This window comes from Lactuca serriola, chromosome 1 (assembly GCF_051521515.1).
Source record: "Lactuca serriola cultivar US96UC23 chromosome 1, Lser_US96UC23_V15, whole genome shotgun sequence".
Lineage (NCBI taxonomy): Eukaryota > Viridiplantae > Streptophyta > Magnoliopsida > Asterales > Asteraceae > Lactuca > Lactuca serriola.
Window position 1 is genome coordinate 48,082,668 of NC_136408.1, and position 14,355 is coordinate 48,097,022.

General features: G+C 38.8%; 2 protein-coding genes across 3 annotated transcripts; one reads left to right on the forward strand and one right to left on the reverse strand.

Moving 5' to 3' along the window:
- Positions 1-2,210: 2,210 nt before the first annotated feature.
- On the forward strand, positions 2,211-4,658 carry LOC145087273 (D-3-phosphoglycerate dehydrogenase 3, chloroplastic-like). Its single transcript, XM_079025208.1, has 3 exons — positions 2,211-2,900; positions 3,124-3,608; positions 3,692-4,658. Exons 1-3 carry the CDS (start codon positions 2,297-2,299, stop codon positions 4,457-4,459), a joined length of 1,857 nt encoding a protein of 618 aa, XP_078881334.1. The 5' UTR covers positions 2,211-2,296; the 3' UTR covers positions 4,460-4,658.
- A 165-nt stretch (positions 4,659-4,823) lies between these two features.
- On the reverse strand, positions 4,824-5,930 carry LOC145087282 (uncharacterized). Of its 2 annotated transcripts, XM_079025216.1 has the most exons (6): positions 5,785-5,930; positions 5,633-5,659; positions 5,481-5,543; positions 5,298-5,376; positions 5,171-5,216; positions 4,824-5,060 (listed from the first exon to the last, which is right to left on the reverse strand). In XM_079025216.1, exons 1-6 carry the CDS (start codon positions 5,821-5,823, stop codon positions 5,051-5,053), a joined length of 264 nt encoding a protein of 87 aa, XP_078881342.1. In that variant the 5' UTR covers positions 5,824-5,930; the 3' UTR covers positions 4,824-5,050. The 2 variants fall into 2 exon arrangements, with proteins under 2 accessions (XP_078881342.1, XP_078881349.1); XM_079025223.1 differs by lacking the exon at positions 5,633-5,659 and having other exon boundaries at positions 5,785-5,906.
- Positions 5,931-14,355: the final 8,425 nt, after the last annotated feature.

The following is a 14,355-nucleotide window of genomic DNA, read 5'->3' on the forward strand; positions in this document are numbered from 1 at the left end:
CTAAATTTTATTCTTTGGGGTTTACTTTGCAAGTTTTTAGTTATGTACGATCAATGTGTAGGTTTGTTATCATTACAAAATCATTAATGTCAATTTTATAAAGACTGGCAAAATGTTAGAATCAGAAGCATAATATATTACTACAAGGAAAAAAAAAGTAGTTTCTTTTGCGAAGGCAGGGGAAGGGGAAGGGGGAAGGGGGGTTTTGTTGAGTTTCCACTCACATTTTGTGTATCCTTCATTTTCATCATTTTTATAACAAGGGCAACAAACTATATTTCAAGACACTATTTTAGCCTATTTTGGCTTTTGAACCTTGTGACACAATCTTTTTAAAAACCAACCATTTACAAAATCCATTAACAACATTAACATTCATGGGTGGCGTTCTTCGATTTCTACTATTCGTGGTTCTCAAGGTCCTTGGTATGGTATTTGTAGGGCGTTAGGATCTTTGAAGAATCAAGATTTTGACTTGCATACTTTCTATCATTTTCGTATTAGAGATGAGACGAGAATTGATTTTTGGCACGATACGTGGATTGGTGATCATCCTTTAGTTTTTGATTTTCAGAGGGTTTTTGCTCTTGATCTTCATAAGGTCGGTTCGGTTTTCTTCATGTTCTCGTTTGGGTGGTCGGTTGAGTCTCTCAGGAGGAATCCAAGGGGGGTATAGAGGCGTCTCAGTGGAATGCGCTGATAGAATTGATGCAAGGTGTGGGGCTTGCTAATTGTCCAGATCGATTGGGATGACATTTGATCCTTCAGTTTGTTTTACATTGTTTTACAGTTGTGTCAGCCAGGGATTTTCTTAATAGCAGCACGCTTACTAGTTAGGGATGTGAGACTAGATGAAATTCTTGGATTCCTATCAAGCTGAATATCCTTCTTTGGCGTGTTGCTTAGTTGCTAATCCTACTAGGGAGCGTTTGTGTACTAGAGGAATTTTAGTTCCTTCTATTATGTGTCTGGTTTGCTCTTCAGTGATGGAGACTATCGATCATTTGTTTTTGGGGTGCGCGATGTTGATGGATCTTTGGCATCAGATTGTTGTTTGGTGGGGTGTTCAGTCTCATATGCAAGTTAGTGTCAAGTCGTTCGATTCTTAGACTGATTCTACCAAGTTGACTATTGACTACAGGACAAAGGAAGGCGTTTGATGCGGTTGTTGCTACAACTTTTTGGGCCATTTGGAATTATAGAAATTCCATTTTTTTTGGGACCTAAGAAATCCCTCGTTTTTTATGATATTGTCGATAAGTCTTTCTTTTGGATTTCCAATAAATGTAGGGAAACTAGTTTTTCTTGGGTTAGCTGTTTGCATAATCCAACTTTAGCTTCTTCTATATTGTAATGATTTTGTTGGTGTTGCTAGTTTTTTAATAAAATATTGTCGTTCCAATAAAAAAATAGACGTTTACATTGACAAGTCTTAAGAGTTCATATCTTCTTCTTGTTGTATGCATTCCCTATTTTAAGGAGGAAACTTTTAAGAGGAAAAAACAATTATAAAGGAATAGAAAAAAATGGGTTTTGAATCTAAGAAACCTAGGTTATGGCAATATTTTTTTTCTTGTTCACAAACCAAGTAAAAGAACAGTCAATTATAGAGTCAAAAATCAGGTCCTTTTTTTTGTTTACTTTTGTCTCCAAAAGCCATGGCGTCTTCTAAGCTCCATAACACCCACCAAGTAGTCATCACAATAGCTTTCGAAGCTGGCTTTTTGATGGAGGACATCCCATTTGCACCAAACATGAGTATCTTGAATAACCGTATTCTTGTTACTGTGGTGATGCCTAATGTAATGTATGTAAAGTGGATGAATATTCTAATTGTACATCTTCATGTTCATAGTTAATTTTATTTGCGGTGTGGTATTTGATTTGTTTTTAAGTATTCAGACATGTTATATATACTTGGTTGTTATATATATTTGGTTGTTATATCGCATACATTTGTGTAAAATAACGACAATATCTCATCATGTCTCAAGTAACCAGTAACATGAGTGTCCTGAATAACAATGATTTAATAACTTTAGTGTCCTATTTAATAACAAAAACAGTTTACTACCCATATTAACACAAAGTTAGGAAAAAAATATACATGCAAAATTAATCCATTAAGAAATACTCGAGGGACTGGTTTTGTAACATTTAGTATATTATTAATCAGTTAGTGGCATGTAGATACGAATGATTGTTGGCGCTTATAAAGACACCGACGGTTCCCCCGCAAAAATCACCCCAAAGAAAAAGGAAAGAAACCAGATTGATATTTCTGTTGATTTCCGCCATGATCGCTTCAACTGTTCCTTCTTCTTCAAAATCTTCAATCAACCTCCTAACCTACGCCACCCCTTTCAAATCTTCATTCCTACCTTCCTCATTTTCAATTCCCCCAAGATTTTCTCCTTCAACTCCTCGATTTCAATATCTAACTATCACCAATGTTCTTAAAACCGCAGATTCCCCAAATCTCTCTTCAACCGCCTCGAATCTCGATTCCATTTTCTCCAATTCCAAACCGACCATCCTTGTCTCAGAAAAACTGGGAGATGCTGGTCTCGATCTTCTCAAAAGCTTCGCCAACGTTGATTGCTCCTACAACCTCTCCCCGGACGATTTGTGTTCTAAGATCTCCATGTGCGATGCCTTGATCGTCAGAAGTGGTACAAAAGTCAACCGTCAGGTCTTTGAAGCCGCCAAAGGTCGATTGAAGGTCGTTGGAAGAGCTGGTGTAGGTATCGACAATGTAGATCTACAAGCTGCCACTGAATTTGGATGCCTTGTTGTTAATGCTCCTACTGCCAACACTATTGCTGCTGCCGAACACGCCATTGCTTTGTTGTCTGCTATGGCTCGTAATGTCGCACAGGCTGATGCCTCCATGAAAGCTGGTACCTAAATCCCTCTCTCTTCTCTATTTTCCTTCCCCAATATCTGCCATGGATGACCTTCTTCCTACTCTGAGATGAAGCTTCCCTGTTATCTCACATTCGTCAGATCTATCTTCATGATCTGGAGAAAAGTTTTCTGACACCAGCTACTTTTTACTCCTTTTACAGCTCAAATTAACCAGATCTATCTCACAACTTGAGTTTTCAATCGTGTTTTTTACAGGCAAATGGCAGCGTAACAAGTACGTCGGAGTTTCCATGGTGGGGAAGACATTAGCGATCATGGGATTCGGGAAGGTCGGATCTGAGGTTGCTAGACGTGCGAAAGGCCTAGGCATGCATGTGGTTGCACACGATCCATACGCACCAGCAGACAGAGCCCGTGCCATTGGTGTCGAACTCATCTCTTTCGATCAAGCCATTTCAACTGCAGATTTCATCTCACTCCATATGCCACTCACTCCAACAACTTCAAAAGTTTTCAACGATGAAACCTTTTCAAAGATGAAAAAAGGAGTCCGAATCATCAATGTTGCTCGTGGTGGAGTCATTGATGAAGACGCCTTACTGAAAGCCCTTGATTCTGGAGTCGTTGCACAGGCAGCCTTAGATGTGTTCACTGAAGAGCCACCCAAAGATAGTAAATTAGTCCACCATGAAAACGTCACTGCAACACCTCACCTTGGAGCTAGCACAAAAGAGGCACAAGTATGATTTTAAATTGTAATAATTATAATCCTCTCACTCTCACCCCTTTTTAACCTAACCACGGTTAATTATACAAACATCAGGAAGGTGTAGCTGTTGAAATAGCAGAAGCTGTAGTTGGAGCCTTACAAGGAGAACTCTCTGCAACTGCGGTTAATGCTCCAATGGTAGCCCCGGAGGTTTTATCTGAGCTGGCACCTTACGTGGCACTAGCTGAGAAGCTGGGAAGACTAGCTGTACAGTTGGTTGCTGGAGGAAGTGGGATTAAGTCTGTAAAGGTGGTGTACAGGTCAGCACGTGATCCTGATGACCTGGACACAAGACTTGTAAGGGCTATGATTGTAAAAGGCATCATAGAACCAATCTCTGATTCCATAATCAACCTTGTTAATGCTGACTTCATAGCTAAACAGAAAGGTTTACGGATTTCTGAAGAACGGGTGTTTGCCAACTCATCGCCAGGGTGTCCGTTTGATTCCATTCAAGTCCAGATAAGCAATGTGAAATCGAAATTTGCAAGTGCTTTGAGTGATAATGATGAGATTAGTGTTGAAGGGAGAGTGAAATATGGGACACCTCATTTGACACGTGTGGGGTCATTTGGTGTGGATGTAAGTCTTGAAGGGAACTTGATATTGTGTCGCCAGGTGGACCAACCAGGGATGATTGGGATAGTTGGGGGTATTCTTGGAATGAATAATGTGAATGTGAGTTTTATGAGTGTTGGGAGAACTGTTAGGGGGAAGAAGGCGATTATGGCGATTGGTGTTGATGAAGAACCGGACAAAAGTACCCTCAAGAAAATAGGTGATGTGCCAGCTGTCGAAGAGTTTGTGTTTCTTGGCTTATAATAAGATCCTATAGTGTTGTGATGATAGGGGCAAGTTAAGACAATATTAGTACAAAGTACAAACAATCCTCACAATGAAGAGTTTGAGGTCGTGTGATGTTGTGGTGTTTGTAATCTATTTATAAATTCTAGCTCCAGGAAAAGGAGCAACTGAATGAGAATGATGTATGCATCGATAAAATGTTGTACATCTTTTTCTACTTTCCAAGACTGAATAAATCGTCTAAATAGCCAAATTTCATAATATGTAACAATTTTAACGTGTAAAGAATTAATATCTTAATACATTAAGTTATTTTGTTTGTATTAGGTCAAAAAGAAACAGCCAAGTATAACTATCCAGATTAAGTACTTAACTCATCAAGTATGAAAAGGAAACATTCCATTAGCCGAACGTCTGAATGCAATTTCAAGGTGCTGACTATAGCTATTTAACATACTTGTTGACAAATATATATTGTAGTAAAATGGTGATGAATACATGATCAAAGTGGTAAAACGTCCAAAGAAAGTGATCAAGTCCTGAATCTTCACTTTAGCTTTCATGTGATGTACCAATCAGTTTTATCCTCATGCAAATAAATGCTCCTGATTATTTTCCTCTGAATACATATAATACAACAGATGCAAGTTAGTAAAATGAGTTCCAGGTAATAGAAAAGAAGCTACAATGCAATGTGTGTGGAAGGATGTAGAGAATGATTTTACATACGTATTCATCATCAGAGTAATGTTGTCCCCTTTCAACAGAATCCTTCCTAAAATCCAAAACTTGAAGGTTAGAAAAAAGGACACCAAGAACAAGATCGATAGAAAGAAGGCTAATCAAGCTAACTGACCTAGAGCCTTTCTGGTTTTCTTCTTTATACTGACTTCCTCTGCATCCTCAAGAACCAAATTCATGTACTCATCAAAACCCTACATCAAACAACCAAGCATACAAAATTATAATTATCATCAAGTTACAAAATTACAAAAAGTTAAAAGATCGTAAAATTCATGCTCAGAATAATTAGACTTACAATTATACGACCTTCGATCCTCAAATCCTTCTGTTCAAACAGCCATATCTGGATACGCGCTTTCTGTTTCATACACAGCATAAAACTCAGAAAATCAGCCAATTCGTCCAAACAAACCATTGAATGAAATTTAAAATGTAAGTAGAGCTTACACTTTGAAGGAATCTGAATATCAGGTTCTGGAATTATGAGGAAAAAGTTAAAGATTCTATTAGTCGTAACTTAAAATAAAAGTGAAAATGCGGGAAATCAATTACGGTTCCCAGTTAATTAAGTTGGTTTTGGAGAAGGAAAGAATACGTACGATAGGTTGGGTCATGATCCTCTGAACTTTAGTCGCCATGGCTGCTTGTTGAATACGAGACAGAGATCTTCTCCCGAGTCTTTTGGTTTCTGGCTGAGCGGAAACAAAACCCTAGACAGACGTAAACGGTAAACCCCCCTTTTCTATTCAACATTATGCATCAGATACATTAATGGTCCCTAAACTAATATTTACATTACGGCTTTGCTCCTCTAAGTACAAGTCGTACCTAATTGGTTCCATTTCTTTGATCATTTGTATAAACTAACCACGGATCACTTTTTTAATTGGTTTTTTACATTTTCTTTTTTGTATTTTGGAATTCTAATCTATGGAGGATATACATATTCATGGTAGATAAACACGTCTTATTTTATTACAAACGTTCATTACATGGAAAGATCATTACACAGGGGGACGTATTTGTGGAAATGGAAAAGGGGATCAGTTGTCGTGTAGGTTCTCGATCATATCCTTCAAGGTGATGATTTTTGTGTGAACGCATACTTACAGGAATGCGACGCTGTCGTGCATGGAGACTGCATTTCAGTTGTTGCTAGTGAGAGAAGAGTTTGTTATATATTTGTATATAAAACATAAAGTATAGTGTTATTTCTTGAATTTAACCTAATTAGTGGTTAAATGCAAGAAACAAAAACGTAATCTTCTTTTAATTGAAATGGAAAAAATTACAAAGCAACAAATCCTTTTTGAGACCATAACTTTGAGCCATTTGGAAAAAAAAAAGTTTGCTATCCTGCAACCATAACCAACAATTAGACGTCAACAAAGTCTCTATATAAATATCTACAATAAGTAAAATTTATAAGTAAACTTGTAGCAGCATGACTTCTTCCGATCACCACCAACAATGCATGGTATCTCTTCACAACCTCCAGGTGTTGTCACCCCACCACACGTCGTGCCTCATGTCTTTGGTTCACTACGACATTAGCCAAACAACAACTTCGGTGTTGTTGCTACCAGCCAGCCTTCAGTGGTGGAGGAGAGCTCCCAAGTCAGTGACAGAAGGCCTTTATTATTAACTACAAAAAATAATCAATAATTAGTATTTGGAACCGAAAGGGAAAGGTTGTATAAGCTTCTAAAATCTTTACCAATGCAGAGTCTTCCAATTAATTTTGTGTCACAAATGGAGGTCTATAGCACATGAATAACATTTGCTAAGTCAGAGTCAAATTTACAACAATGAAATCAATTTCTTCTATAGATTTTACTTCAAACACCCATATAAATTGATGGTGTTCCTCGAAACCATTTCCTTCCTACCGCTTCCCGGTACTTAAGTACAAATTGGTTCATAGAACATATGAGAAAAACTTAAGAATATTGTTTTTAAATGAAATGGCGCTCATTATAAACTATTAGTAATTTTTATCATTCCATCGATATATATCTAGTCTAAAGTGTGTAGGTAGTTTTTGAATGCAAAGAAAGAAAGAGTCAAATAAGAGCTAATATTCGATTCAAGTAGGGGTGCAAATAAGTTGAGCCAAGCCTGAGCTTGGTCAGGCTCGACTCGGGCTCGGCTCGTTTTTTGTCTGACGTGCCTAAATAAGCTTAAGCTCGTCCTGGACTCATTAAGAAGCTCGTTTATTAATATCCTAAATCCCTAATTTACCAAACATGTTTTTATTTTTATGTATAATAATAATAATAATAATAATAATAATAATAATAATAATAATAATATATAAATGCTCGTTTAGGCTCGCAAGCCTAATCGAGCCTAGTGACATAGGCTGAAGCTCGAGCTCGTTTAATAAATGAGCTTAATATTAAGCTCGAGCTCGGCTTGGGATCATTTAAAATCGGTTTTGAGTTGAGCTTTTAATGAGTTGATCCTGAATAGCTCACAAGTGGTTTGACTTGTTTGCACCCCTAGCTTCAAGAACATAAATAAATTCAAAAAGAATTATGGGTATCTCCATTGATAATGATGGTGTTGGAGTTTTTTCACCTACTAGGCAAACCGATCAACATTTAATCAAACTTACCATCCCTAAAACTAAGAACCAAAGCAGCAAAATATTGGTCCAAAATTCAGAATTAAGCAACGAAAAAAATGAAAAAAAATACATTGATCCTTCCGATATTTGTGAGGATAATACTGACATATTGGGTTCACATCTATGCTACTATGGTTATCCATTTGACTTCATTGTAGACATGAACCGAGGAAGCGGTAAAGTCTATGTAAAAAAACGTTCAGTACAAAATTGAAGACAAATAAACAAAATACCTACTTCCTTCCATTCATGACTGAATGAATCTGCTACATCCTTCCATCTATGATTGAATAGCAACCCATATGTTGAAATTAATCTACTAAAAATGAAAAAAAAATTCAATACAAAATTGAAACAATAAAGGGTCGTTATTCACAGCTTTTGAGTCATCATCAGGGCTTTGATTTAGAGAAGCCTTTCACTTAGATTTGTCCATGAATTTGTGTATTCTTGCCTGATTATCGTATCAGAAAGAAGGAACACTTCAATCCTTGTATGTTATAAAAAGGGAAGAAAAAGAACTGAGTTTTCTCCTGCAACTAACCTCATGTTCAATAGCCTCACTAATATACAGAGTTGGTTGAACCACCGTAGCGCCACCCTGACATGCGTCATTCATCAACATGCCCATTAAGTTATGCATTGCAATTATCATCATCATATAATAAGGCAAATGGTCGAATTATGGAGCATAAGCCCCTCAATTCCTACCTTCCCTGTATAAATCGTTCGCTGAATATAAGAATGATAAACACATGACCGACTAGTAGCAGATGGGTTTTTTCTCAAAGCGTCGTCACAATTTTTTCTAGCAACAACACTCCTCAAGTTTAAAAGTAATATGAATCAGACATTGCATCGATGTAACATCCCAAAAATCACGATAAAATTTTTCATTTTTCAATTAAGGTAAAATCATTGTTTCCAATCATAACCCAAGTCAAAACCAAATGTCAAATACAAATATCCCAAAATTAAAGTATCAAAAAATCTCCAAAACATGTCACTAAAGGATGTGTATGATCACGCCTTCGCCTTGCCCTAATCGTAAGAAGTATATGAAACATAACACTTAAACTGTAAACCAAAGCTTAGTGAGTTCCCCAAAATACCACCACACAAACATATAACAACATGCATGCATGAGCCTTCAGTATGATTGGTCTGCCTCACAGAGCTTACAGCCTATTTGGACCACTCTCTAAGCCTTCGACCTGATCGGACCGCCTCGTAGGGCCTACAGCCTATCCAAACCGCTCTCCGGGCCTTCGGCCTACCTTGACCACCTCGCAAGGCCTACAACCTATCCGGACCGCCCCGGGTATCTTGGTCTTCAACACAAAGCAGGACCACCTCAATCCAACAAACTATAACATGTCGACATATACAATAACAATCAATAACCAAGAAGTACAGGTAATCATACAGATCTACCAATCTAACACATAATCAATGAACACAGGTAATCATATAGATCTACCAGTCTATCATATAGCCAACATAACATCATCCAATATACCCGAATACATAATCCAGTGGGTTGGCATTGGTGCCTTCGACCCTTAAATACAATGAGAAAAACTCACCTCACAGTCTGAAAGAGAGCATAAAAGAACGTTGCTCCAAATGTCAACTCTACAGGTCACCTATACAACAAACAGTGACCTAAACTCAAACTACAGCTCAAAATACCCAAAATGACCCAAGGTCAAACTTGGTCAAAGTTAGAAAGTCAAACCCTAAGTCAAAGGTCAAAGTCAGAAAGTCAAATAGTCAAACTGACTGAGTACGCCCTGCACACTCAGTCACTATGTTGGGCGTAGTCATGACTCATCCATCTAAACCACGGGTTTCAAACCTCGTAAGCACAGCGTACCCTTTGGTACACCCATCGTACTCAGTCTGGGTCCAATTCTTCTCATTAAGTTCTTATTCATTAAATACCTTTCAACCAAACTCAGATCTATACCCAAAACATCATTCTAAGTCATAAAGTTTTCACCTTTATGACTTTCCATGGCTAGACAAGGTCCAAAAGCTAAAACCCTAGCTTAATAATCCATTAGGACATCATAACTCTTACATAGAAGGGATAAAAGGACCAAGATCACGTTTTTATGGTTTATAACACCTAAAAACGTCTGAAAGGACAACTCTTCTGGTTAGAGTAATCCATACTCATGAACACCAAGATTATAGGACAAAAAATGTGATGGGTTTTGAGCTCTATAACATCCTTATGGTGCATATACAACCTTAATGCTTTGGATCTAAGTTTTCTCAAGTTATACATGCAATTTCATTTTATCCAAAGCATATACCCTAGCTAGCATGCAATTGGAGATATACAACTTAGATGAATACCTCTTAGTTGTAGCTTATAGTTCTTGGCCTTTCAAGAGTTTAATACCTCAAGTGTGATACCTCAAATGAGTCACAAACACCAAAAGCAAATGGAGGCTTAGTTGTAGCTTGTAGTTCTTGGCCTTTCAAGAGTTTAATACCTCAGCTAGGGTTTCACCTTGGAATCCTTATGGCCGATTTTAGTGATGCTAGGGGTTTCTTTTATAGTGTGGAATGGAATTCCTAGGGTTACTTCCATGCAAACCCTAATTCACCATGACTCTTCACATTTGGTAAGCCCTTTGGACTAAACCTTCATGGACTCTCATATATGTTTATTCCATCCCTAACCAACATGGATCATTAGCCCAAACTATATCTATTACTAATTTACCTAATCAGTCCCCGTAAATTTAATCAGTCTCTTTTGATCACTAAATTAATTCCAAATTAATTCTTGATCAATTCCAATTAAATAATATGATTTCTCAATTAATATATTATTCATATAATATATTAATAAATCATAAATAACCTCTTTCTCAAATATCCATCCTATCAAATTGCTCCGGTGAAGGCAACCCAAAAAGACCATGCTACTATCGGGTCAAGTACAAACCAATTATAGTTATGGGCTTAGACACCCAATCCAAAAAAATGAACACAAACTCAAGGCTAACAAGATCTATGCAAATAACTCATCAAGTTTCAAAGTTTATACATCCAAAGGATTCTTGAGGGTGAAATACTTATGGATCCAAGATGCCTTGAGCTTCCAAGATGATTTCCATTCCTCCTTCCTTCAAGAACACCAAAAATGCACTCTCAAGCTCAAAGACACTCACACAATGAATTAGAGTTTGCAAGGGACGATTTGGGAGGTGGAGGCTGATGAGGGAAAAAGGTCTTAAAAAGTTAATGAATGCTTAAATAGGGCTCAAATCCTAAAAATTAGGATTTGACCCCCAGCCACGTACACCTTATGTACGTTTGAGTATGCCTGAACTTCCAATAACCAAGGACTTATGCCAAACTCGAGTCTGTTATCAATAATAATTTCACAACCAACCATTGAGGGTACCCATACCCAGAATCTGAAATGTACAATGTACAAATATTGACAATAGGTGTAGCACCTGGTTCCTGGTATGTAAAATTTATCTAAATGTTTTGCATTTTTAGCCTTGGACTCGGCGAGTTGTAGGCCCGACTCGCCGAGTAGAGACGAGATATGGAACACGTTTATGTTGGCGACTCAGCGAGTCTATATTTTGGACTCGGCGAGTCCCCACTGTCTGATGAAACCCTAAATTTCAAGGGCTTGCACCCTATTTAAACCCTCTTATCCGCCCCCAAGCTCGTCCCCTTCACCCTCAGAGCTCTCTACTTCGTCCAAGCCTTGTTCCTTGTGAGATTGAAGCATTTTGGTGTGTTTTCTTGAAGATTTTGAGAGGAAAGGAGAGTAGATCAAGAAGAGAAGAAGGAGGCCAGGCATCTTGGTGTTACTTCAGTGATTTCCTTGAGGTATAACTCGGTTTCCCTCTGTTTTCATGCTTATAGTCCCTTATAGCTCCATGAAAGTCCTTCTTGAGCCTTTCCCCAAGCTTGATTGTGTATTAGGGTTTGTAATAAGTTGTTTAGCCTATAGATCTAGGCATGATTGAGCTCCAGGAGCTTGAATCTACTGCCTTTATGGAGCCATATTGCATGAAAGCCCTAGATCTACTCTTTTAGTGCATTTTGAGCCCTAAAACCTTCATTGGTGTTTATTTACACGTAAACCCAGATCTATGAATGACATGAGTTGGATTCAAGCAAAATCGAGTATATAGTAATTGCATGTGACAGAATCGGCGAGTCGTTCATCGGACTCGGCGATTCGAGTCGCGAGTCCCCGAGTTTTCCCCTTTTTTGTGTTTGTGGGGTGGAGTAATGAGTCATGGGGTGTGACTCAGTGAGTCGGAAGCCAGACTCACCCATGAAGGAACTCGGCAAGTCAATGCCCTGACTCGGCGAGTTCAAGGCAATCTTCTTGCCTCAAGAATAGACTCGGCGAGTTGTTCATACAACTCGGTGAGTCTCAGCGTAGCATGTCCTTCAAATGAAGATGAAATCGACGAGTTGTTCATACAACTCGGCGAGTATGATGAAGGACTATTGGACCTTGGTTTAGAAGGAGAACTCGTCGAGTGAATGCCTAACTCGACGAGCAGAGACGGGATTATGGTCAATCGAATGGATAGGGACTCGGCGAGTCGGGTCAACTGGAAGTTGACTTTGACTTTGACTCTTGGTTTGGTTAAGGGTAAATGGTCATTTTACCCTAAGGTCGTTTAGCAGTATTTGACTGAGTGTTTTGTGGGGATTATAGCCGGAGGATTTCCAGGGCAACAGCAGCGGAAGACAGTCAGTTCCCACACAGATCAGCAACTTCTTTGAGGTGAGTTAGCTTCCAGTAGCGGTGGGTCTACGGCCACAATGTCGGCCCACCAGTAGGAGTTGTATGGTAGATGATTGTCTTTGTGATATTCATCTAGGGTTGCTACTACCTGTGATATGTTTATGTGCTAGTATGATATGATGCTATGTGCTAGTGACAGTAGGGGGAGATAGCCCCCCAAATTACCGGTCGATAGGGCCGAAGGGACGGTCATGCCCAACCATGCTAGATAGATTATGAGATATATGTGTTATGTTGTAATAGTAGGGGGTGAAATAGTCCCCAGTACCCGGTCGAGAGAACCGAAGGGGAGACCAACACCCAGATATGCTAGTCAGTATCCGGTCGAGAAGACCGAAGGGGGGGGGGGGGCAAGCTCCCAGATATACTGGTCAATATCCGGCCGAGAGGACCAAAGGGGAGGCCACCTCCCAGATATATTAGTCAGTATCCGGTCGAGAGGACCGAAGGGGTAGGCCGGGCACCCAGATATGCCTGACAATATATGTATGTTATGTGATTGTATGGTATGTGGTATGTTGGGGGAGCTCACTAAGCTTTGTGCTTACAGTTTTCAGTTTTGGTTTCAGGTACCTCTTCTTCGAAGGGGAAGGAGCTGGCGCGGTAGCGGTACATCACACACATGCCTTGTATTCCGCATTATGAGATCTTCCTGGGGATTTGTACTCTGACACTATTATGTTTTTCTTAAATGTTTTTCCAGACACGCAATATATATCTTTTATGAAACAATATGATCGGTGAATGTTTAATTCCAATATTTTGCTAAGTATATGTTTTAAAAATGAAATTTTTGGCTCGTATTTTTGGGACGTTACAATAGGTTTATACCATTGATCTCCAGTTGATATAGCTCTAAACTTCTGAAAAACCTCTTCTATTGACGATGAACGAAAAGACCAACGATCAAGAGTGCTTTGACAACTAATACTTTGATCCAGTACTCTACTGGATAAAGCCCAAGAGGGACTAAACATACCACACTCTGAAACTTATTGAGCGATCAACAACTGCCCATCCTAGATTATAGATATCAATCTATACCACAAGCTGACAAATTCCTCAACAATCGATATTCAACTTGAGCGACCCAAATGCCTCTTAACCTATTCCTTGACGTTCCCGACAGGAACCAATGGCTACAACGAGCACCTTGTCCAACAGCTTCTTGTCGCGAAGATGATTCTTGCATTCCTAAGCACATACATATGATGGCAACTTGCTCTATACCTCCGCCTTGACCAAATCCTTAACCAAAGTTTCGCATACTCGTTCCACAAATCCAATGAATCATCCTTCTAAAACCATAATTTGAACAGATCGATGATTCTCCGAGCAGAATATCCAGCTCTCCCCCACTTAGGGTTCGAACTACCACCAACTGACATTGCAAACAAACCAAAACTCAAACGGCTCATCCAAATATATATCATTCCCTGAACTTGGAATGTATAACACCATGCAAGATGATCTTCCAAATAAAGACCAAGCAAACTCAAAGAGAGTCTGAATCTCATATGGAGACCTCGGGGACTCCCCAATCATGAATGTTTCTATCATCAAGAATCCCCTGCATATGCACAGGTAATAATTCTGACAGTCCATTCATAACACCAACTTCCTATCTAGAAATAAATAGATTACCACACTCTACGCCTACAAATCCTCAACCGTCAATTCATCGCGAGAATCATTCATACATACAAAAATGTATCATTCTCATAGTCATAATACATG

Coding starts and splice junctions, on each gene's coding strand:
- LOC145087273 (XM_079025208.1), top strand. CDS start 2,297: ATGATCGCTTCAACTGTTCCTTCTTCTTCAAAATCTTCAATCAACCTC. Junction 2,901..3,123: donor TGATGCCTCCATGAAAGCTG/GTACCTAAATCC, acceptor TGTTTTTTACAG/GCAAATGGCAGCGTAACAAG. Junction 3,609..3,691: donor CTAGCACAAAAGAGGCACAA/GTATGATTTTAA, acceptor TACAAACATCAG/GAAGGTGTAGCTGTTGAAAT.
- LOC145087282 (XM_079025216.1), bottom strand. CDS start 5,823: ATGGCGACTAAAGTTCAGAGGATCATGACCCAACCTATC. Junction 5,377..5,480: donor GGATCGAAGGTCGTATAATT/GTAAGTCTAATT, acceptor TGTTTGATGTAG/GGTTTTGATGAGTACATGAA. Junction 5,217..5,297: donor GAAAACCAGAAAGGCTCTAG/GTCAGTTAGCTT, acceptor TTTGGATTTTAG/GAAGGATTCTGTTGAAAGGG.